The 25,288-nt window shown below is 39.5% G+C and overlaps 2 protein-coding genes across 6 annotated transcripts in view; one reads left to right on the forward strand and one right to left on the reverse strand.

The window, feature by feature from the left end:
• LOC122551620 (protein TANC1) overlaps nt 1-20,414 on the forward strand; it is a 152,378-nt gene extending 131,964 nt beyond the window's left edge. Inside the window, exons 21-23 of the mRNA XM_087988566.1 lie at nt 6,034-6,180; nt 18,208-18,308; nt 18,449-20,414. Coding sequence (XP_087844692.1) covers nt 6,034-6,180; nt 18,208-18,308; nt 18,449-19,709 — 1,509 coding nt within the window. The 3' untranslated portion in view covers nt 19,710-20,414. The remainder of the gene's footprint in view (nt 1-6,033; nt 6,181-18,207; nt 18,309-18,448) is intronic.
• Nucleotides 16,247-25,288, reverse strand: part of wdsub1 (WD repeat, sterile alpha motif and U-box domain containing 1) — a 47,361-nt gene continuing 38,319 nt past the window's right edge. For all 5 annotated transcript variants that reach the window (XM_087989088.1, XM_087989087.1, XM_087989084.1 and 2 more), the window contains 5 exons: nt 24,713-24,816; nt 24,403-24,582; nt 21,900-22,040; nt 20,772-20,966; nt 16,247-16,727 (listed from right to left, as the gene is read on the reverse strand). In XM_087989088.1, coding sequence (XP_087845214.1) covers nt 20,779-20,966; nt 21,900-22,040; nt 24,403-24,582; nt 24,713-24,816 — 613 coding nt within the window. In that variant the 3' untranslated portion in view covers nt 16,247-16,727; nt 20,772-20,778. The remainder of the gene's footprint in view (nt 16,728-20,771; nt 20,967-21,899; nt 22,041-24,402; nt 24,583-24,712; nt 24,817-25,288) is intronic.

Below are 25,288 nucleotides of genomic sequence, written 5' to 3' on the forward strand. Positions count from 1 at the left end.
TTCTCTCCCATTGTTGTGGCCTGAACTATCTGCGTGGGCCTCCAGTTAAGGTTCTTGGAATCCAAAATTATGGTCTTTTTAAAAATTGCAATTCCCCACAATGTTTGTGATTTTTAAAAATTAAAGAACAGAGTTTAAACACATACATTTGGGTGGGGGGTGGGGGGGAGGTGCGGGGAAGCTGTATTTAACTTGTATTATTGTTCTGTTGGCACCCTGTGCATAATACTGGTATGGAAGTAAGTATTACTAATGTCCAATATTCATCCAGTTTTAATAAATGAAACCTTTAATCATCATGTTCAATGTGGAGTAACTAAATACCATCCCAAGTATTGCTGTCATCTATACATATTTTCACTACAATCAAAAGTCTAGGCTTAAATGTAAATTGAAAATCAATCCTAATATATTATTATCATTACCATTTTGTGTTGTATACGGTATGAAAATAGGAAAGATAAGACTGTATAAGGCATTGGTCAGACCACATATAGAATACTTTGAACAGTTTTGGACCCTTTATCTAATGACAGATATATTGGTCTGGCAGTTCACCTAATGGTCACGTGTTGATTTTGGCAATGAATACATTTTCTTACGAGGGATGTTGAACAGGTGTTTAGAAGAATGAGAGGAGACTTTGTGAAACAGGATAGATACAGAGAGATTCTTTCCCCTAATGGGGGAAAGTCAAGGACCAAAGGGTATAATCTCAGAGTAAGGGGTTGCACATTTAAGACAGGTGAGGAGGAACTTTTTCTCTCAGCGGGTACTGAATCTGTGGAATTCTTTACCATAGAAGACTGCTGTGGCTGGGTTGTTAAGTATATTGAAGGCTGAGATGGGCAGATTTTTAATCAATAACGGTATCAAGAGTTCTGGGTGTATGGCATGTAAATGGAGTTGAGGGTTAACTTTTCAGCCATTATCTTATTAAATGGGGGAAACAGGCTCAATGGGCTAAATTGCCTACTTTTCCTACATCTTGTTGCCTGCTACAACAAATGTCAGATATTATCACTTGATCCTAAATTCTCTTCTAACTCCATGTTCAAGTCTGTGTCACATTGACATCAGCTGACCTCATCTCATAGAACACTTAAAATGGGGTATTGATCTGGTTTGATGATACTGACCCTGGAGAGAACCCAGAAAATACTGGTATTTGCATGTTCCAGCTTGCAAATGCGATCTACAGGAGGGGGAGGAATTTATGACCATGTGCACCTTATCAACCTGTTCTAAAAATCCATCTGATTAGAAGTGGGAACAAAGGTATCTTCCATCGCTGACTACTGATTAATGCCAAACTTGTTATGGCTTAAACCATGGAAGATTTTGTTTTGGAAAATTTCAAGCCAGGTCAGCCTACACAAATGTTGCTCGTGAATAGATATATTTGAAAATTTTTAATTGCATTTTCAGTACTTGGGGGCGTTATCTGCCAATAGTTCACTAGACAATCACCAAATTTTTCTTTACTATTTCCAGTCTTGGTGGGAGCTACAAAGTCAATACTTGCAAGGAGAAAATAACGTCAGTCTACATGTTTAGGGAGAGTTTACGTGTTACTGGGGATTACATCTGCAACAAATGCTGTTGGTTGTGAATCCTATCAAAGTGAATGGATTGGTTGAAGTGACAGTTACAGGCAATGAGGAATTTACAAGTGCAAGGGGTGTGATGGATGGCAGTTATAGGAAAGGAGAAAAGCTGCAGATACAGTCACATAGGTGGGTTACTTCCAGGAAAAGTAGGAGAGGGAGGCAAGTAGTGCAGCAGTCTTCTGTGGTAATCCCCATTTCAAACAAGTATGCTGTTTTAGAAAATGTAGGGAGAGATGGACGCTTAGGGGAATGTAGCACGAACAGCCAAGTTTCTGATGTCAACACAGGCTATAATGTAATGAGGGGTACGTTGGGTTCCAGGCGATCAATTGTGTTAAGGGGCTCTCTAGTCAGAGGCACAGACAGATGTTTCTGTGGCCAGCAGCAAAAAAAAATCAGAATGGTGTGTTGTCTCCCTGGTGGCAGGCTCAAGGATGTCTCAGAGAGGGACCAGCAGAAGGTCATTGTACACATTGGAACCAACGACATAGGAAGGGAAAAGGATGAGATTCTGAATGCAGAATGTAGAAAGTTAGGCAGTTATTTAAAAAGAAGGCCCTCAAGGGTAGTAATACCTGGATTACTCCTGGTACTACGAGCTAGTGAGGGTAGAAATAGGAGGACAGAGCAGATGAATGCGTGGCTGAGGAGTTGATGTATGGGAGAAGAATTCACATTTTTGGATCATTGATATTTCTTCTGGGGTAGAAGTAACCTGTACAAGAAGGACAGATTGCACCTGAATTGGAAGGGGACTAATACACTGGCAAGGAAATTTGCTAGAGCTGCTTGGGAGGATTTAAAGTAGTATGGTGTGTGTGTGTGTTGGAGGGAGGTGGCGGGGGTGGCGGTGGGACCCAGGGAGATAGTGAGGAAAGAAATCAATCTGAGACTGGTACAGTTGAGAACAGAAGTGAGTCAAACAGTCAGGGCAGGCAGGGACAAAGCAGAGAACAAGGTTGGAATGATGAATTGAAATAAATGCAGTTTTATTTAAGAGGCCTAACAGGGAAGGCAGATGAACTCAGGGCATGGTTAGGAACATGGGATTGGGATATCATAGCAATTACAGAAACATGGCTCAGGGATGGACAGGACTGGCAGCTTAATGTTCCAGGATGAAATGTTTCAGGAAGGACAGAAAGGGAGGTGAGACAGGAGGCGCAGTGGCGTTTTTGATATAGGATAGCGTTACAGTTGTAGGGAGGATATTCCTGGATATACATCCAGGGAAGTTATTTGGGTGGAACTGAGAAATAAGAAAGGGATGATCACCTTATTGGGATTGTATTATAGACCCCCTAATAGTCAGCGAGAAATTGAGAAACAAAACAAATTTGTAAGGAGATTTCAGTTATCTGTAAGAATAATAGGGTGGTTACGGTAGGGGGTTTTAACTTTCCAAGGCAGGTGCTGTCATAGTGTTAGGGGTTTAGATGGAGAGGAATTTGTTAAGTGTGTACAAGAACATTTTCTGATTCAGTATGTTGGTTTACCAACTTTTGGGAAATAAGGCAGGGCAGGTGACTAAGGTGTCAGTGGGTGAGCACTTTGGGGCCAGCTATTAGTTTTAAAATAGTGATAGAAAAGGATAGACCAGATCTAAAAGTTGAAGTTTAACTTGGAGGAAGACCAATTTTGATGGCATTAGGCAAGAACTTTGAAAAGCTGACTGGGGGCAGGTATTCGCAGGTAAAGGGATGGTTGGAAAATGGGAAGCCTTCAGAAATGAGGCAACAAGAGTCCAGAGACAGTATATTCCTGTTAGGGTGAAAGGAAGGACTGATAGGTGTAGGGAATGCTGGATGACCAAAGAAATTGAGGGTTTGGTTAAGAAAAAGAAGGAAGCACATGTCAGGTATAGACAGGACAGAATCCTTAGAAAAGTATAAAGACAGTAGGAGTATACTTAAGGAAATCAGGAGGGCAAAAAGGGGACATGAGAGAGCTTTGGCAATTAGGTTTAAGGAGAATCCAAAGGGTTTTTACAAATATATTAAGGACAAAAGGGTAACTAGGAAGCGAATAGATCCTCTCAAAGGCCTTTGTGTGGAGCTACAGGAGTTACTAAACAACTATTTTGCATCAGTATTTACTGTGGAAAAGGACATGGAAGGTATAGAATGTAGGGAAATAGATGGTGACATCTTGAAAAATGTCCATATTACCGAGGAGGAAGTGCTGGGTCCACTACTTTTTGTCATTTATATCAATGATTTGGATGTGAACATAGGAGATATAGTCAGTAAGTTTGCAGTTGACACCAAAAGTGGAGGTGTAGTAGACAGCAAAGAAGATAACCTCAGATTATCTTCGTGTAACGGGATCTTGATCAGATGGGCAAATCGACTGAGGAGTGGGAGATGGAGTTTAATTTAGACAAATGTGAGGTGTTGCAGTGAGTGAAAGCAAATCTTAGCAGGATTTGGTGGTAAGGTCCTAGGGAGTGTTGCTGAACAAAGAGACCTTGGAGTGCAGGTTCATGGCTCCTTAAAAGTAGAGTCACAGGTAGATAGGATAGTGAAGATGATGTTTGGTGTGTTTCCTTTATCGGTCATAGTATTGAGTACAGGAGTTGGGAGGTCATGTTGCGGCTGCACAGTATGTTGGTTAGGCCATTTTTGGAATGTTGCGTGCAATTCTGGTCTCCTTCCTATTGGAAGGATGTTGTGTAATTTGAAAGGGTTCAGAAAAGATTTACAAGGATGTTGCCTGGGTTGGAGCATTTGAGCTATAGGGAGAGGTTGAGGAGGTTAGGGCTGTTTTCCCTGGAGTGTCGGAGGCTGAGGGGTGGCCTTATAGAGGTTTATAAAATCATGAGAGGCATGGAGTGTCCAGAACTAGAGGGCATAGGTTTATGGGAAGAGGGGAAAGATATAAAAGAGACTAAGGGGCAACTTTTTTTTTTGCACAGGGTGGTATGTGTATGGAATGGGCTACCAGAGGAAGTGTGGAGGCTGGTACAATTGCAACATTTAAAAGTCATCTGGATGGGTATATGAATAGGATGGGTTTGGAGGGATATGGGCCAGGTGCTGGCAAGTGTGGCACAGTGCTTAGCACTGCAGCCTCACAGCACCAGGGTTCCAGGTTCGATCCCAGCCTCAGGTGACTCTCTGTGTGGAGTTTGCACAGTCTCCCCGTGTCCAGGTGCTCCGGTTTCCTCCCACAGTCCAAAGATGTGCAGGTCAGGTGAATTGGCCATGCTAAATTGCCCATAGTGTTAGGTGCGTTAGTCAGAGGGAAATGGGTCTGGGTAGGTTGCTCTTCAGAGGGTCGGTGTGGACTGGTTGGGCCGAAGGGCCTGTTTCCACACTCTGGGGAATCTTAAAAAAAAAAGTGGGACTCGATTAGGTTGGGATATCTGGTCGGCATGGATGAGTTGGACCAAAGGGTCTGTTTCTGTGCTGTATATCTCTATGATACATCTTTTCTTAGTTTGCTAACTTAACTCAAAGCAGAAGAGTGAAGGTGTTTGCTGTCTCTATGCTGTACTTTGGGACAATCATGATTATTGATTACTACATTAGTTTTCTGTCCAATATTGATTCTTTGGTATGTTCTGAGAATTACAGCACCTGTATATGGCGTGCTTTGTAACTGTTATTATGGAGTATCATACACGATTTAGAACCAATTCCAATCTGGACCTTTCAAAAATGCTCGACATGTGGTGGCAGAGTGTAATGAAGTATCAAAGATAAAGGTGGTGGATTGGGGGGGGGGGAGAAAAGCAGAGTTTAGCAAAATGACGAGGGATGTGACCAAATTAACTGCATATGAAATATAGCGAACAGATTGATAGATCAACTATGGAGAATGCAAAAAGTTTTAAAGGAAATGATTTCTTTTCTAATATTATGTCTTGTTAATTATTCCGTATATTCTTCTCCACTAATATTCTTTCTTTTCCATGGTTCATATGCCTTCTTCACTCTTAACTGATTATATTGCCTTGCAAACTAAAAATTAATCTTCTTACATTTGATATTCATCTAGATCTCCAGTCACTTTGTACAAAGTTTTTGAAATAGATTTCATTAAAATTATCTGCAGAACTACTATAATTAGAGATTAGTAGTTAGGCTGATAATTCTCCTCTTTCTAAACTCTGATATGGTCAATCTTTATCAAGATGTGATGGAATCCAGAACTGAAGAGGACCTAATTCAGAAGTTCTATTTCTCTGAGCTAACAGTATCCTTCATATAGTACATTCTCATTATATCAGTGTGTCATGCCATTGTAGACTTAAGATATTTTGGCTTTTATTGTGTTTTTTTTCCTTCGATCCTTTGGATCAGATGTCTTAATGGAATAAATTAGCTTTAATGACATGGCTGATAAAGATGTCTTCGTAGGCTGAGTTATTATTTAATATTAAAGATAAAGTCTAATATGGTGTTGCTTTCACCACCTGCAGAAAGGAAAGATGAAAGAAGCAGCCCAGAGATATCAGTATGCCTTAAGAAAATTTCCACGTGATGGCTTTGGAGACGAAATTCTATCTTTCAGAGATTTGAGGGTTTCTCTATACTTAAACCTATCCCGATGTCGGAGGAAAACTAATGTAAGCTCTTCTATTTTAATTTCATTAGGCTTCTAGTTTATTTGTTCAAAACCTGACTTATTGAAAATCTTTTGTTAGTAGGTGCTACATCATATTATCTCTGTTAATTTGCTTTTTTTTAATTTGTATTTGTCCTGATGAAGAGTTCTTAAATTATGCAGTCTTAAGAGTTAGCTAAAGTAATATCATTGGCACATTTACCCTTTTTGATTGAGAGGTAAAAATACTAAGTACTTGGAATCCAATCTAGCTTTGAGGTTGCCAAATACAGTGGGATGATTTTTCATAAGAGATGTTCCAGTCATGTCAAAAACTGTGATGAAATGCTTTAACCATTGATGATAAAACAAATTGTAGTGTTTAGCTTATACACATTACTTGGTTTAAAGAAATGAATGCACTAATTTTTTTCAAGGTAACCGATAGATGGTAGAAAAAGCCCAGTTGATGCAGCTATTAGGCATTTCCAAATTTGTGTACATTTCACATACATGCAAAAGAAGTCAAGCGTCGCTCCGAAAGCTAGTGAGCTTCCAATTAAACCTGTTGGACTATAACCTGGTGTTGTGTGATTTTTAACTTTGTACACCCCAGTCCAACACCGGCATCTCCGAATCATGTATTTTATATAGCCTCCTTAACATAATGAAATATCACAACGAGCTTCACAAAGTAAACAGCACGAAACATGACAAACGCATGAGGAGCTGTTAGATCAAATAACCATGGTTTGATTGATGAGGTAGGTTTCAAGGAATTCCTTAGAAAGAGGAAGGCGAGGTATAGAGATGTGGGGAGGAACTCCAGTACCTTGGAGAATTGTGGGACTGGAGGAGATTACAGATTTAGGGAAGGGTCAGATCATGCAGGTATTGGGAGGGGGGGGGTAATGAATATGAATTCGAAAATCAAATCATTACTTGATTGAGAGCAATGTGGATCAGCAACTCTGGGTTGACAGGAAAATAAAACCTGCACTAATCTTCCCAATATTCATGCCTGACTACTGTGCAGGACAAATGCAATCCATGCGTTTTCATCATTAACAGAAAATAACTGCAATTATTATACCACACAATTAACAAATGACAGAAAAGCTAGAATTTCTAATTTACTGCAGGGCAACTTGAACTTTAAACCCTCCATACCGGCGTGCACTTATTTACAGTTTAAAAAAAAATGAAAGAAATTGTTTGACACACGGTATAATTAGAAAAAATAGACTGAATGCCAAAAATCAATAGTCTAGATTTCAAGAATGGGTTAGATTGTTTCACAGAGTTCCTCTTGATTTCTTGATGACATGTTGCTGTCTGTAAAGCAATGGTCATTCTTCACTTTGATAATGATCCAGCACATTTATCCAACATAAGTCTTGTTAGAATTTCTGTTCTTTGGAGCTTTCCATGTTTTACTTTTCCCATACGTGGAGGGAAAGAGAGGAGAGAGGTGTTCAATTTGCAGGTTGTGGTGTCTCTTGCTGCCCTTACACTTACAGCTTTGTAACAAACTGCTCAATTCATCAAAGAGCTGTTGTTAGGCAGAATTTTCTTAACTGTCAATGCCACGGTCTGGAAGTATGTCTCTCACTGCTTTAAGAGTAACATTGTCTTGCCTCACTTGATTTTTTTTCCCCAAGTTGCAAAACTCCCCTAGTATTTCAGCTGTCTGTCCAGTCTCTAATATGGTTTGCCTTCTCAAAAATAAACAGAAAAGAGGTCTATTACAGCTAGATATCACTGAAGGACAGCGTGTAGATGAGATCAGGAGGGCGAAAGAAAGATCCATAGGGAGCACCAGAGGTTACAGTATGGCAGCAGGAAGAAAAGCCAGTACTATAATTCTTTTGCTATGATTACATAATGTTGGAGCCAGGTGACATTAATTCCATCCATCTGGATCATGGTGAGAAGCAGTGGGGGAGGATGATGTAAAGGGTCAAAAGCTGCAGACAGATCAAGGACGGGGACAAAGTTTATCTTTGATAAAAGGTAATTTAACAGAAACCTGATTCAAAGAAAATTACACATTTAAGGACTTGGGAAAGGAAAGAAAAGACAGTTTTGAGATGGAATGATTGTTTCCAAGGACAGTGTGGTCAAGAATATTTTTGAAAGGGGTGAAGACAACATACTTCAATGAAAGGGCGGTAGCAGTTAGACAGAACCAATTTAAGTGTTGGCTAATGAGCCAGAAGAGAAAGTTAGGTGATCATTGGAACAAGAGGTGGATTTCATGCAATTAAGGTTAGCATTAGGGTAAGTATTAGTAGGTGGGTCTCAGTAATTCTAGCTTCTTGGATAGTATTGGGTTTTGCGACAAACAAATTCTTGAGTTCCTCAAATTTGTTGTTAAAGTGAAGGCAAATGAAAGTGATAGTTTGGAGTAAAGAAACTCTGGTTATTTCTGCCATCCAGTGGTGAGCAATTCTTGTGGTTGAGAACTGGCACGTTGGCTCAGTGATTAGCACTGCTGCCTCACAGCACCAGGGACCCGGGTTCGATTCTAGCTTCGGGAGACTGTCTATGTGGAATTTGCACATTCTCCCCGTGTCTGTGCGGGTTTCCTCTGGGTGCTCTGGTTTCCTCCCACAGTCCAAAGAAGTGTAGTTAGGGGCATTAGTCAGGCTAAATATAGGATGATAAGGTAGAGGAATAGGTCTGGGTGGGTTATTCTTCAGCGGGTCGGTGTGGACTTGTTGGACTGAAGGGCCTGTTTCTACACTGTAGGGATTCTAATTCAAAAAAAAATCAGAACTTCATGTCTTTATTGATCCTTTCAGATGTACTAGATGGCTGAATCAGTTATGTCCTGTCAAAATGTGCATCTGTTGAGCCAGGGTAAAGTTTAGAGTGAGGGAGAAGTAATCGTTTTATTGAGGATGAGGTCACAGATAGTAATGACAATATGGTTTAGTAAATCAGTTACTGTAGAAATGTTGTGGCAAACAGGGCTGAAGGGGGGGGTATCCAAGATGACGACGATCTAAGAAGATCGCACTGCAAAGCTCCGCATCACAGCACAAGCGGGACGAACCTTTAACCCGCCCAACCCAGGCCATCGCAATATCTTGGGACTCTGAAAAGATCGTGGAGTCCGAAGAAACTTCTAAAAGTTAACTTACCTGGAATTCCTGCCGTCCAGAAATGCTAAAGAAGGGAGGTGGAGCATCCGAGGCCGGGTCTGCAGTTCAGCCTGCAGGATCCTCTGAGTCAATTACTTTCTAGGCCCTGGTGAACATGCTGGCAAAATCTCGAGAGATTCTGGGGTAACAGATTGAAGAGAAGCTGGCTCTAATCTCTGTCATGCTGCAGAGCATGAGCAGCAGCTGGGAGAACTGGAGAAGAGGACGGATGAGGTGGAGCACAGGGTCACAGTGGTGGAATCTGATGCCAGTTCATCCAAGGATAGGATCCAAGCCTTGGAGTTGCAGGTCCGTAATTTGCGTGACCAAGTGGATGATCTTGAGAACAGAGGCAAGAGAAAAAAACATTTGGATCATTGGTCTGCCTGAGGGTAAGGAAGGTGAGGGGCCTGCGAAATTTGTTGAGGATTGGCTGCTGAAATTCCTTGACTTGGAGCTGGTATGAGAGGATTGAAGATGGAGAGGTCTCACTGGCTCGCAGCATGGAGATTGGGTCTGGGTCAATGTCCTTGTCCTCTCCTGGTGAGACGAGTCATGGAGGCTTCCAGAGTCCAGGGGAAGAATCCGAAGGCCCTAATTTACGAGGGCTCTAAGATCATGTTCTTTCAGGACCTCTCAGCGGCGGTGATACAGAAACGAAAATCTTATGACGGTGTCAAGAGAAGACTGAGACAGCTTGGGATTCAGTACTCCCAGAGGTGCTTCAGTACACCTTAGATGGATCCATATGTCTCTTTGACATGTATAAAAAGTGTTGTTTGGGTATGTCTTTATTGATTTGTAAAAGAAACGGAGGAAGTCCAGTTGGAACTTAATTTTTCTATTTTTTTTCTATTGATAATACTTTCATTTAAACTATGGTTGGCGATGATTGAGATGTTCATTTTCAATTTCTAAGTTAGGATATACCAAAGGATGGGTATTTATTCCCTTTTTTAAAAAAAAATGTTTCTTTATTCATACTGGTATTCTATGGTGTGTACTCTTTTCTGCTTGTGTTTGCGGTGTGGCTCTAGCTGGGAGAAGTGAAGGTGGCTGGGATAGTTAGTTGCCTACTGATGGGTAGTTGCCCCCTATGGGCAGGGGGTGAGTTCTCCTATTCAGCCCTGTTGGTGCTTTAAGTGTTGGTTTGTTTTTTTTTGTTTTTTGTTTTTAATAGCTTTGTAGGTTTAAGTACAGTGGTTTTAGTTTATGTAGTTTTGAAATTTGGTGGATCATGTGACACTAAGGCTCAGTGGTTTGTGGTTCGGGTTCCTCTTTTCTGGAATTTTAATGTTATTGCTGAAGGTTATGGCTAATGACTTGATTAAGTGGTGTACCTGAAATATCAAGGGAAGTCACTCACCAATTAAGAGGAAGAAGGTACTGTTGAGTCTTAGAAAGGAGGTGGATATTGCTTTGTTACAGGAGACACATTTGGATGACAAGGAGCATCTTAAATTACAGCAGAATGGCTTTAACTGAGTTTATTTTTCATCATTTAATACCAGAATAAGGGACTGGCTATATTGGTTAGGAAGAATCACCCATTTAAATTGTTAGAATGTGCTAAAGAGACACATGGGAAGTTTGTAATGCTTAAAGCCTTGATAAATGGGGAAGAATATGGTGTTTTAAATGTATATTGCCCTCCAGCTCGTCCCCTTAAATTTTTGGTAGATGCTTTTTCTAAATTGACAAGTCTCGAGTCCCAGCACATCATTATAGGGGGAGCTTTTAACTGTCTCATGGATCCCACAGTAGATAGATTGCCCAAAGATCCCTTGATACCCTCTGTACAAACTAAAACATTAGTGGATCTGTGTGGGGTGTTAGGGTTGGTGGACATCCGGAGGTGTCTCCACCCTATAGGCAGGGATTTTACATTTTTCTCCAACCTGCACAGATGTCACACGAGGATTGATTTCTTTCTGACCCCTGCGGCAACCCTGGATTTGGTGGCATCTTGTATGATTGGTAATATTACTATCTCTGATCATGCTCCAGTGTACCTTATAGTTAAGATTAAGGATGTTACAGTGGGTTTGAGGGACTGGCGAATGAATCCCTTTATCCTCAAGGATAATAAATTTGTGGAGTATTTCTCTAGGGAATTTTGGGCGTTCCGAGACATCAACATAGGCTCGGTTGGTAGTTCATCCGTCCTCTGGGAAACTGCCAAAGCCTGTGCTTGGGGGTCAGTTATTTCCTATTCTGCCAGTAGGAAGCGGCAGAAAGGTGAGCAGCAATGTCTCCTTGAAGTACGGATGAAGGCAGCTGAGAAGGCTTATTTTGACAGACCCTCGTTGATCAAGCTACAGAGGATTACAGTGCTGCTTTCTGTATTAAATTCTGTGCTCACACAGATGGCAAAGAAGGCTTTTGCAAAGCAAAGGTTATATGAGCATGGTGACAGGCCAGGCAAATACTTAGCCAGGAAAAGGAACGCCCCTCAAGCCATTACAGCGATTAAGGAAGGGTCTGAGAACCTCAACATGTAATTCTAAAAAGATTAAAGTGGTGTTCCAGAGATTTTACTCGAAGTTATACCAATCTGAGGATTGTGAGGCGGGCAGGCCCAAATGGAATTTTTTTTAAGAATCTGAAGCTCCCGGATGTGACTCCCAAACAATAGTCCTTTCTCAATGCCCCTTATCAGAGCAAGAAGTGCAGGAAGCTGTGAGGCAGCTTCAGAGTGGAAAGGCACCCAGTCCTGACAGACTTCCCAGTGAATTCTAGAAGGAATTTTTAAATATACTGTCAGGCCCAATGCTCAATATGTTTAATGATTCATACATACAACAAAGTGGGTTTGAGGGACTGGCGAATGAATCCCTTTATCCTCAAGGATAATAAATTTGTGGAGTATTTCTCTAGGGAATTTTGGGCGTTCCGAGACATCAACATAGGCTCGGTTGGTAGTTCATCCGTCCTCTGGGCCAAGTCTCCCGCCATCTCTGAGAGAGACCAATATTTCACTCATCCTTAAAAAAGGGAAGGACCTGGAAGACTGTGTACTTTGTACATGCCCATTTCACTCGTAAATGTGGGCTTTAAAATCCTCTCTAAGATTCTCGCGTTAAGGCTGGAGACTGTTACCTTCTAATATTAAAGAGGATCAGACGGGCTTCATAAAGGGTCGCTGATCCTCCAATAATGTTATTGGAGGCTGCTTAATGTAATTCAAGCATGTCAACAACAGTCAGTGCAGGGATTGGTGATTTCTTTAGATGCAGAGAAGGCATTTGACCGAGTTGACTGGCCTTCCCTTTTCTATACTCTGGAGTGGTTTGGTTTCAGCAAAGTGTTTATAAGATGGGTAAAGGTTCTCTACAGTGGCCCTCTTGCGACAGTCATCACCAGCAGGGTATGATCAAGCAATTTTAACATTCTTAGGGGCAGCCGGCAGGGCTGTACCTTTTTACCATTGCTTTTTATGTTGGTGATTGAACCATTGGGGAGGCCATTCGTGGAGATCCCAATGTATCAGCTCCAGGAGTGGGGTCAAAATTACATAAGATTTTGTTGTATGCAGATGATGTCCTAATTTCTTTGACAAATCCAGCAGTTTCGGTGCCTCTCCTAATACAATGTATTCACACGTTTGGCTTTTTCGGGGTACAAGATTAATTTTGCGAAATCAGAGGCTATGCCGCTGGGTGGCCTTACGATGGAGCCAGGTCTTGAGGGCAACTATAGATTTCTATTTAGGTGGTCACGGGGGGCATATTCATTATTCCAGTTCTGGAGTGGCTGTTCAAAGCCAATTTTATTCAATTATTTGATAAAATTTAACAAGATTTTCAAAGATGGGAGGCACGTCGGATAGCGCTTATTAAGATGAATATTCTATTTGCTATACCCTTTATTGATGCTTCCCCCCCCCGATTTTCAATAAGCAAACACTCAGGAGGCTGAGTGGCTAGTTCAGCTCCTTTATTCGGCCCCTTATTAAATTAGCTAAACTGCAACTGCCTCACAGATTGAGGGGAGTGGACCTTCCAGACATTAAAAATTACCAACTAAATTTGCTTTTGACCTACGTGAGTGAGTGGGCCTGTGGGGGCCCTCTTTCAATATGGCTAGATATCGAAGCTTCCCAGGTAAGGTTCCCCTTACCAGTTTACTGCTTTTGGACAAAGTGAGGACAGTCAGTGAATATTGCCATAACCCAATAGTCATCAATACTGTTAAAGCATGGAGGGCAATTCGGCAGAGGGAAGGCAATACTGGCAAAACATCTTCGTTTACACCTTTAGTGAGTATGCTGGGTTTTCAACTGGGGATGATAGATTCAGGATTTAAACATTGGGCAGCTAGGGGTATGTCTTGCATGGGTGATTTATTTGAGGGAGACGTAATGGTGTCCTTCGATTAGTTAGTACAGAAATACAAGTTATCTAATAGAGACCTCTTTTTCATTTTTTTCAAGTTAGGGATTTTATTCAAAAAAAGACTACGCTTTTGACTGATCCCTACAAATCTGACATAGGAGGGTGATCAGTGCTAAGAGTACATTTTCTGTCAGTACTTTATATCATCAATTGGGGGTACCCCCTCTCCCACCCCCCTGATTGACTCTGCAGGGTGTGGGAGAGAGAGCAAGATGTTGAAGATTCCCCAAGAGGCAATGGGGAGGATATTTGGGAGAATGCAAGGAAGATATAAATTTGCAATAGGACCCATGCTTTACAGTTTAAAATTCTCCACAGGGTCCACTCGGGCTCCAGGCCATTTGTCAAAATTTAAACCTGGGGTATCTTCAGCATGTCCCAAGTGCAAGGTCTGTACGGGCACTGGTCTTGCGATAGGCTTCAAACATATTGGAGTGCTTTGGGTGTAAGGGTGGAGAAGGACCCTATCTTGCTCCTTCTGGGCCTGCCCACAGTACTCCCTGCAAGCACGCATAAGAAAAAACCTTTCAATATTCTCACCTTCTGTGCAAGAAAGAATATCTTGCTTGGTTGGATATCCGCAAAAACCCCAGGCCTATTGGGTTGGCAGAAGATTGTTATGGAGCATATTCCCTTGGATTTTCTTACAAATATGGTACACCACAAAACTGAGAACTTTTATAAGACATGGCAACCCTTTTTTGGAATACGTGGACACAGATTTATTTGTCACACTAACAAGGGCTTTTATATAGCCGTAACAATTGTGTTTTACAAGTCCAATGTCCAGAGAGGAGGAACTGTGAACATATGAGCGTTTTGTTTGGCTGGGCTTGAGTTATTACTATTTATTAGTTTGTTGTTGGTTATTATTTATTCTGTGTTTTTCTATATATGCTTATACATTTGTACATGAGGGTGGGTTGGTTTTCTTCTACTTGTGCTTTTTTTTTTGGTATTGTTTTGAATTGTATTCCGATAAAAATATATTTAAAAAAAAACAGGACTGAAAGCTCCATGATTAGGATTTTGAAATAGGGCTGTAACAAATTACCTTTTTATCTTTTCTAGGTCAAGGATTGGTTGGGGGGAGTATACGTGCCAAGTGATTAAATGAAATGATGGCTTTTGTTAATTGATAAAATGGGATTGAGCAAGACAACGTGAGGTTGCAAGGTCAAGAAGCTGGTTATGAATATTGGGTGGGGAGATAACACTAAGGAAGAGTTTTAGGACTCTGCACGCCCTTCTGAACAGATGCATACAAGCATAGAGCTGGGTTTCTCTCATTTAATGTTTTAGATGGGATAGTTACAATAACAAACAAAATGAGATTAACATGCATTTTTGAGGGCAAAGACGTTTACTTTTAATTATTGACAAAAAGGTTGAGTCAGACAGAGGTTTCATTGATGCAAAATTATACAAATATAATTTACATTATTCTTCAATGCAGCTGGATTCTCTCAATTTGCCATAACTACTGTATGATAATGCATGTAATCTTAACAGCTTAAAACCTACAGATTCACTGGGTTCAAATGTATGTAGTCCTTCAAGGTTGGATTTGTTAACTCTCAAATGCTTGTCTTCACTGGAATCGCTTTCTTCAGTTGCACTCTTGTTTGAGCTAAACTGATGTATGTATTTTTCTCCAAATAAATTCTTTTCATTTACAGCCATCTTATAAAATGCATCACTATAGTATTTATACATCTATCAGAATTACCCTGCCTTAAGCTTACAGTTTCACTTTTAACCTTGCTTATGCTTCAGTAGAATTTTATACTTTCTGAAAAATCATAGCACTGTGGAAATTAAGTGGCTGTTTCTTCTTTGCTTCTCATGATCTCCCATCTTTCTTGCTTTGATATTCCGAGAGGAGGAATGTTTTTTTAGATTCTGTCAGAATTTATAGAAAACTCAAATATTTAGAGTTTGGAAATGGTTATCCTAACCACCAAGGTTTTTCCTAGATCTGTCATCTGTTTTGGTGCAAAACCAGAACCACAGTCTCTGTAAGAATCCTGAATGCTTATTTTAGAACTAGAAATCCGGTTATTAGCCAACAGATCCATGACACGAGTGACATCAATTTGTATGGAAATCTGGTTTTCCAACTTTTGATTTCTTTATATTTAAATAATAATTCAGCATAACTGTGCAAGTAAAGCATCTAGTATACACTAAACTACAGATTTTGGATAACCAAATTTGTGCTACCCATTTTATAAGAGAGCTTGTCCTATAATTATTTAGCACATTCCTAGCTACCCTCCAAATTATTTGTTAGGTTTCCAGAATTTTAACTGTTTTTGAAAATCTATTCTCTTTGTTAATCTGGATATAAATAATTTTTCTAACAGAATCCTGAAATTTGCTTTTTATTATTAGCTTGAATTTGTGTTCACTTGTTCTACTCTTAAAGTTTTTCAGTTTGCAAGTCCAAGTCACTGGTCTTTCCTTCATAACATATAGCCTTATGGTTTTTGGTTTAGCACATTTGCAATTCTTAGGATTTTAATTATTTTGTTTTGCTCTGGATGAATTTGCTTGCTGAGCTGGAGGGGTTCGTTTTCAGACATTTTGTCACTAGGTAACATTATCAGTGAGCCTCTAGTGAAGTGCTGATGTATGTCCTGCTTTCTATTTATGTGTTTAGGTTTCCTTGGGTTGGCGATGTCATTTCCTGTTCTTTTTCTTAGAGGGTGGTAGATGGTGTCCAAATTGTTGATAGAACTCCGAATGCCATGCTTCTAGGAATTCTCATGCATCTCCCTGTTTGGCTTGTCTTCAGATGGATGTGTTGTCCCATTTGAACTGGTGTCCTTCCTCCTCTTTAAGTAAGGATACTAGTGATAGGCAGAAAACTAGCCACAAAGACATGACTCACTGTTTGTCCCGTGTACTGCTTGTTAAGGTTCTTGCGAGGTTTTTTGTAGCCTATTTGCTATGCTTTTTTCCTAAGCATCTGTTTAGGTATGTTTCTGCATTTTCTTCTCTTTATACAGGTAGCCACTTTACAAGTCCTGTAAGGAAAAAGAGGGAGATTTACTTTCCCTCAAAGTAAACCTAGGATAATGTATTTAATCTGAGTTTATAACTTAAAAATGCTAGAGAAATGCATTGCTAATCATACCTTTTCATGGATCTACCCTCATTTGTTTGCATTTAGCTCTTCCCTACTGCCGAGAAGAAAATTTAGATTAGGTTATGTATAGTGTGGAAACAGGCCCTTCGGCCCAACAAGTCCACACCGACCCTCCGAAGAGCAACCCACCCAGACCCATTCCCCTATATTTACCTAACCTGCACATATTTGGACTGTGGGAGGAAACCTACGCAGACATGGGCAGAATGTGCAAACTCCACACAGACAGTTGCCTGAGGTGGGAATTCAACCCAGGTCTCTGGTGTGGCCATAGCATAAGATTATATCAATATTCTGATCAGAATGGTTCTTCCCTCCTACATATATGCAACTTAATTTGCTTTTGCAATATCCCTGAAAGAGGAATAATGTTTTTTTTCTGAATCCATATCTATTGTATTAATTTTAATCCTCTGGCTTCAACTGTTGCCATTAAGTATTAAAAACAAACTGACAATGTCTTTCACTGTCCCTTCTTGTCAATCTGTACATTCCAAAAAAGACTTCAGTTGTATGGTAAACAGCTTAGGCCTAACTAGTTGTTTCGAGGGAATCCTATAATTATGCAGCCACCTTATTGATTCTGTGTGTTAAAAACAGTCTTCTGGGCCCAAAAATGGCACTTGTGTATGTTGTTATGGTCTTGCTACGAATTGAACAATTTTCACTGAATTAACTGTTTTCTTCAGAATTTCATTTTTCTCTCCTATCTTACATTGGAGTGTCCTTTTTTACTGTGCCCCAACCATATCCTTTGTAATAGCTTCCTACTAATTTTGTCAACCGTTCCCTTTTTAACTCATTAACTTTAGTCCCCTGTAAGCAAGTATCATTATATTTGACTAATTCTAGTAATTACACCCACACTTGCCCCAGTTCATTTTGCAGAACCATATCCAGTACTTGCTCAATGGGGCTAGAAACCCACTGTGCACATTTCAGAAATTGCTTCTTCTATTTGCCCTTTAGACTTTCTAATTTGTCTCTACTTCCATCTCATTCCAATTCTGGTTAGAATTAGAAAATCTTTACTTGCTTTTTCCCAGTCAACTTTATACCTACTGTCTTTATGCTGTAAAAGTTTAGTTGTTCCTTTGAATAAGCTCTCATGACTTATTCAAGCATGGAAAATTTGTTTGAAGTGCAAGCATAAAAAACCAAATGGTGCAGATACAGAGCAGCGAGAGAAGTACTGTTTCTTTTCCTCTCTTTGGATGCTGCCAGATTTGCTGGGCTTCTCCAGCATTGTGTTGTATTTGTCCTGTCTTTTCCACACTAGGAAATTTCTGAAAGAAAAATTGACCAACTTGGGCAAGATTTCACATTCAGTATATCTACTTTTGCCTTTTTTACTCTAGGACTTTGGAATGGCAGAGGAATTTGCTTCTAAGGCATTGGAATTAAAGCCAAAATCATATGAAGCTTACTATGCAAGAGGAAGGGCAAAAAGGAGCAGCAGGTGAGAAGTGCCATACATGCTTCCTAAAGTAGTCTTTGCATCTCCTACGAAGCAAATCATACAAAAGAATAGGAGATGCTCTGTCAGCTGAAAAATGTTGGAATGGAATTCACAACATACTGAATATTTCCTTTCTCCAGGCAATTTTCTGCAGCTCTTTCAGATCTACAAGAGGCTCAAAAGCTTTGTCCTAACAACAGGGAGATAAAGAGACTCCTGGCTCGGATAGAAGAGGAATGTAAACAACTCCATAGAGCACAACAACAGAAACAGCAGTGTCAACAAAATACTGAATCAGATAATGAAGAGGAATTACTACACCAAAACATTGACAGCTCATTGTTTGACGTTGATGAGGTTAGCATTGGACCACTTAATCAAATTCAACCTACATCATCAAAGCTTCAGCATTCTACAAGTCCAGTTGTGTTTAAAAAAGGACTTCAAGATGATGCAAGTTCTCAACAGAATCCACAGGCTGTCTCTCCACAGAATAAATCTAAACACAAATTCTTTCAGGAACCACTTACACAGCAAGGTCTCATTACTCAGCCTCCCAGACAAGCTCAAATTGTGAAAACAAACCAGCATATGATTTCATTACAAACTGGAGGAAGAATTACTTGTTCTCAACACAGTAATAAAACTCCACCACAGCTTCCTCCAGGCCCCTTGCCCAGAAATAGAAATGCTCAACAAATAGAGTATGCAGTCAATAGCAGAATATTGTCTGGGTCTTCTGGAGACAGGATGGCTTCAGCTCAGTCTGTGCAGCTGCAGCAGAATGAACTTACAAACGTGCCAATACCAGTAGAAATTCCACTTGTTCAGCCCCAAGTGTCTATGGATTTATCAAAAAATGTAGATGAAGTAGTACAAGTGAAGTCTTCAGTTGTTTCTGGTTCTATAAGCAGTCTAGCCTCTGACAGTGGGCAAACTTCAGATACTCACCTCAGAAACAGCCTGGAATGTAATATGGAGAAGTCTAACCTGAGTGGAGCTGAATGCAGACCAAGGACTACACCATTTATGGGAATAATTGATAAAACAGTAAGATCCCAGCAGCATCAGTCCACCAGTCAACCGATTCGAATGTGGAATGATCAATCAATAGAAGGAGTTGTTACAAATGCTACAATTCCTGCTGGTCACAATGTTCACTGTGAACCACAGTTTCCTAAAACTGTTAGTGCCTATGATGATCATAAAAAACTTCCAACTCTGGGTTCTGCTGGAAATTTTCACAACGGAATGCATTCCACCACAAACTTGAAAGAACCGAATCCATCATTGATGGTTCTACAGGGTTCTAAGACACAATCCCTGATTGCAAGAGATACACATTCAAATAATAATACTCCATCAAAACCAAAGCAATCTTTTATAGAATCTAATGTATAAACTAGACTGTTGAACTCTACTGGTAAGCCATAGTCATTATCTTTGTTTAATTTGTACTCATCTGTAAGATAATTAGCAGTCTTTTGAGCCTGCCTTACTATTCAATATGATCATCTATCTCAGTACCCTGTTTTCACTTTCTTCATATAACCCTTAGCCCTAAGAACTATATCTAAATTCTTCAAAACATTTAATGTTTTGGCCTCGTACATGTTGGTTATAAAAAGGTAAGCTTTAACTTAGCTGGCTTTTGCACTGATTCTTGTAATATTGCGTTTAACACAATGTATAATCGCACTTTAAATACAAATTATAAAATTGCCGAGTGCTTTTGCTGTAATTTTTAAAAATCTTGTATACAGAACATGCATTTTTTTAACTGAAATGTTACAGGAAGATAGATTGTGAAGAAACACACTGCATTTTTTTTTAAACACCCAGCTGTTGGTCAAGCATCATGAAGTACTCAGCTAAATCAACAATATGTTGCACTAATTAAATAGTCACACTATTACCAGATTCCCAATACTAACTTTATTTATTTCCTTAAACTGAACAGCTAATAATTTATTCCTTATAGCATATTGTATTACCTAACAGAGGAAACATTTCTGGTAAAGTACTGTCAAACAGATTGTATAATTCCTAATGTTTGATTAAATCTCTTTCTTAGAACATATTCAAAAATAAAAGTATATTCTAATATTTATGGGTTATGAATGGTCTTTGGAAAGTGTGTGTTTATGAAAATCAGTTGACAACCAGACAAACCAAACTTGGGCTTTGCACGTTCTCAGGAACCTCCCAATCAGTCAGAGATTGATGTAAAAACTTTTTCTACCTCAATTAGCATATAAATACAAATTGTGCTTTCAATTTTCTTACTACAGCATATTTATTCCTTGTTATTTCCATACAAGCTGTCAAATATTATTATAGTTACCACCTCATTTGTATGCTTTAAAACTTACAATTTCAAAAAAGTTAAATTTATAGTACAGTTCAATACTACAATAGAAAAATGAAAATCAAGACAAAGAAACACTTAAATACAAAACTAACCTAAGATTTAATTGCATCCTTGGTTTGCTGGCATTCGTAATACTTGTTGGCCTTCTATCCAACGGTCAATAGCCATTTTAAGGGTTCTGTTGGGTGTTATTAAAGATGTTTCCAATGGCTTATTTGTCATTGGACTTGTACGTTTTTTAGTATTAATCCAGCTCTCAATTGCTGCTCTCTCATAAGAATAGCCATCTATCAAATGAAAATATTTTTAATAAGTGTCAATTTCACAACTAAATACTAAAGCCCTTCCGGTTAAGTTTGAGTCAGTGAGAGCAAACAAACAGTATTCACTTTTCAACAATGGAATGTGTTTCAATGAGGAACCTCAAAGTACTTTACCATCTTACTCTATAAGGAGGTTACAACTACTTTTGGTTTGATGTAGGAGAAAGCTGGAGTAAATATCCCAGATAGTAACTTCAGCAGTTTTAAAGTGTAGTCTATCTAATTCAGAATAGTGGTTCAACTTTGACTTTATATATAGTGTATATTTAATATAAATGTAATTTGCAGACTATTTTTAAAGGTTCAATTACTGTTACACAGGCACTAGTTTTGAGGGGCTGAAATTCATGCTTGGATGTACAGAAGAACCTCGATTATCTGACATCAGAGGTGTTTCCAACACTGATCGCATCTTTTATTCAGTTATTATAAGTGAATTCGGCTTACTGAAATGCTGCCAAGAACAGTCCTGAACATCGATGGAAGCCCAGCCACTGTCTCCAGATAACTGATCTCTTGCCCTCCCTCTCTCCCCACACTTTCCCTGGTGTTCTACACGGGTGTACCCTAAATCCCCTTTGCCCCGTACAGGACAATGTTAAACTTGACAAAAAGTTGTGTGCGCACGCTATTTGGATACTCTTCACTGCTTTCCCCCCCCCCCACCCACCAACCAAATAAAAGGTTGCAGCAGTCTTACTGTTGATGTCCAGTGTGGCTGCCCAGGAAGGGGGATGAGAGTACATGGGTAGAGCACGTGATGAGTAGAATTACTGCTATGAATGCATGTGATTTCATTTAAATGGGTTAAAGGGAACATGCAGAGGTTTGTTAGAGGTTTGTTAGAGGTTTATAATGTGATATAGTACGGTCGACCTTTACATGAGCTCTCAATACCTGAAGCAATCACTGGATTAGTCATGATCTCCCGTGATATTGGACAGAGGAATTCATCTGGTACTTCAACACACACAGATTCCATTTTGGCTTTTAGTTCCTCAATTTTTCGCATTACTTTGTTACGCAGTCCAAGTGACTCTGTAAAAATTATATTAGTAGCAGCCTCTTTACTGTTCATAAGTCATATACACAAATGAAAATGTTCTTCCATATTCATTTAGGTAATATTTTGATACATACTATGATGGCAGTTTTGAACTTCAAATCTGAGCTACAAGTTATCCAACTTCTCCAATAAATTAAGCCCAACTTGTTTTTAATGCATGTGATTTCTGAAATGAAATGGCTTCTCATACACCATTTCTAGGCTCCCTGGTTCCTGAATGAGAATCTACCCTGTTTGTGTGCTAAAAGTTGGCTAGGAGTCGCAGGTGAGGGCAGGTCGTGAAGTTGATGAACCATTTGGTTAGTTACACATTAACAATCAATATCTACCAATTTGACAACAGATGCATGAGGAACAATGGGTGAGGTCCAAGTGCTCAGCACCGGTCTCAGGATCTTAATCTAGTCTGGTCTGAAGCCTCTTCTCATTAATTTCTCATCACTAGTTCACATACTTTAAGCTTTTGCTCTTCGATAAATTAATTCTTTATGTCTAATCAATCACACTTTCATTGTCAGTTATCACAGAGAAACAGCTTCATGACCCTAGCCCTAATAATTTTCAATTGTTGCCTGGTTTTCTCTAGCCCATCCTAGATTACTTCACTTGACGAAGGAGCAACGCTTTGAAAGCTTGTGATTTCAAATAAACCCTGTTGACGTGTGACTTCTGACTTACTTCTGGATTAAAGTCACCAATGACATCTATCCTGTGAATCCACCTTCTTCCAGTTTCCAATGCTGCTGTGACCAGCCTCATGGTTCCACTCAAATTTCCTACTGCACTCAGCTCACCTCATCTTTTCACCCTCACAATAAACTTGACATTTCCCCAATGTTCCATCATAAGTTGCTGCTTCAACTATATTGGATCCCTCTTTGAAATCACCTGTTGGTACAGATTCAGCATTGCATGTTAACATTACTTTGCAATATTTTCAAGGATCTAACTACCATCACTGGCTGCAAGATTTCTTGAAAAGCAGTTATGGATAGCCCAGAATTTATTTCACTTGAATATCATCAAAAAAAAAACAAACTGCCTTACTTCATGTACACAAACCCTTATCTAAGTCTTATTTCATTAGCTCCTTACCATTCAGGCATTTGCTTTCTAAAATGTATTTAGACTAAAATTCTGACACCTCCATCTTCTTCATTTGTTGTTACGTCCTCAAGTTCCAAAGTCATATTGTCCCCGATTTTCCGATGGCCTGTGTGAGGACCTGCAGAATCTCTACTGTAGCAAAGGAATTGCCTAGGAAACTGAAGATTCTGTTGGGCAATTCCTCTATGCTTGAGCCCTCCAAAAATATCCATTTTAAATACAAACGTTTGGAGGGTTCTGATGAAATTAAGCTAAGAGTTACTCAGGAACAATTAACAATTAAATAGATGGTATAATTTCTGAGTAACTATTCAACTGACCCTATACTGTACTTAAACCTCCAACTGTATTGTCCTGAGACCATTTGCCCCCCCACCCACAGCAAACTACTGTAAACTTGCATCACTTATCTGGCCACCTTGCATCCTACGCATCTGCTACCCTAGCCTCACACTTGCCTTATATACTTACCATTTGACAGCAATTGATAAAGTGGCTGTTTATAATTCTGGATCTTTTAACTTCAGAATACAGAAGCAAATTGTCGTGATGGAGGTAGTGGTTTGCCTTACCCAGACAGTTCTGCATGACAAGAGAACTGTCAGAATGGAAATATGGCCCTGGAAAATCCATCCATTCATATAAATTCCTGATCCTTGTTTCAATGGTTACGGACGTTAAACTCTACATCCATACTAGCTAATTTAATGTCCTTTCCAAACTGTTGATTGTACAGCCTTTGCTCCAAAACTGAGCCAATAGCTGTTTGGAATTTCCTCCATAAATGCCTGTAGTTTTAATTTACAGGAGACTTTTAAAAGGTGAGCATTCATGTCAAACTTCCCTCGAGACAATTCTGTGCCTGAGTCATGATCATAGAAACTAGGAGCAGAAGTAAGCCACTCAGCCCTTTGAGGTTGCTCTGCCATTTAATATGATCATGGCTGATCCTCAGTTTCCATGATATTCCTTTTTGCTCCCCATATCCCTCACTGCCTTTAAAATCAGAAAAATATTCACTTTCTTAAACATATTCAGCATCTTTGCCTCCACAGACTGACCACCCTTTGAATGAAAAAGTGCCTTTGCACCTCAGTCCTAAATAGTCTCAAGACAGGAGTTGGACCATGTCCCTGGTTCTTGAAAGCAACAGGCTTAGTCCTGTTAACACCAATAATGGCTAATTGAATTATCTTGTGTACAGTACATTTATTTCATAGATCTTACCAACTTTCAAATCGTTCTGAAGGTTTTCTTTAGTAAGACTCAACAATTCCTGACCATCAATGTTGTTCGATTTGAAAACATCGATTAAATCTTGCAGCTCTTCTCCTGAAAGCCACCAAGAGACCTCATCTTCTGACCAGTGCTGAACAGAACGTCTAAGTTTCCCCGAAAATTCATTATCTTTAAGAAAACATACAAATTTGTTATTTTATCCATGGATGGTGTATATATTTTTCACTTTCCCATTACACATCCTTTATGTAAACGATTTCAATATGTTTGAGATGAAATTCTAAAGTTAAATACAAACCAGAATTGTTCTTAAATCCAATTTTCCATATGTGCACAGTTTTATCCATAGAGCCAGTTGCAATTAGGGGGAGATCACGTGCAAATGCACAAGCCGTCACATACCTGACAATGTTTAAAAATTAATGCATAAGAAAAACAGACAAAACATACAAAGTCAAAGATTGTACAGCAGATAGTTCACTGTGTCAGGAGAATGGTCTCCTAGATCCAATCATTCAAATTAATTATGCAGGACTGAGTTAGCTTTAATATTACCAAAGAAAAACTGTATTTTCCTGCTACCTTTGAGACTCTAGTTACTATGTGAAAGGTCTGAGAGAATGATTTCCTTAAGCACATCATACTGTAATGGTGGTGGTGAAAAGATTTTGAAAAACTGAAATCACTACTTCAAAAGCTTAAAAAAATCTCTTGCAACCAGTTATGCAAGAATAAAATGTCAATCTTTCTGCCAAGTGTAAAATCTGCTGGTTTCACACAACAAACGATCTGAAACTGTGATTGACCCAGTTTGCCAGTGAAAATATCTCAGAGAAAGCCCCACGTCTGCTGGTGCCCAGAACCAAGAATATGT

Source organism: Chiloscyllium plagiosum, unplaced genomic scaffold (assembly GCF_037043375.1).
Source record: "Chiloscyllium plagiosum isolate Xiang-an unplaced genomic scaffold, Cpla_swu_hap1 HiC_scaffold_7, whole genome shotgun sequence".
NCBI lineage: Eukaryota > Metazoa > Chordata > Chondrichthyes > Orectolobiformes > Hemiscylliidae > Chiloscyllium > Chiloscyllium plagiosum.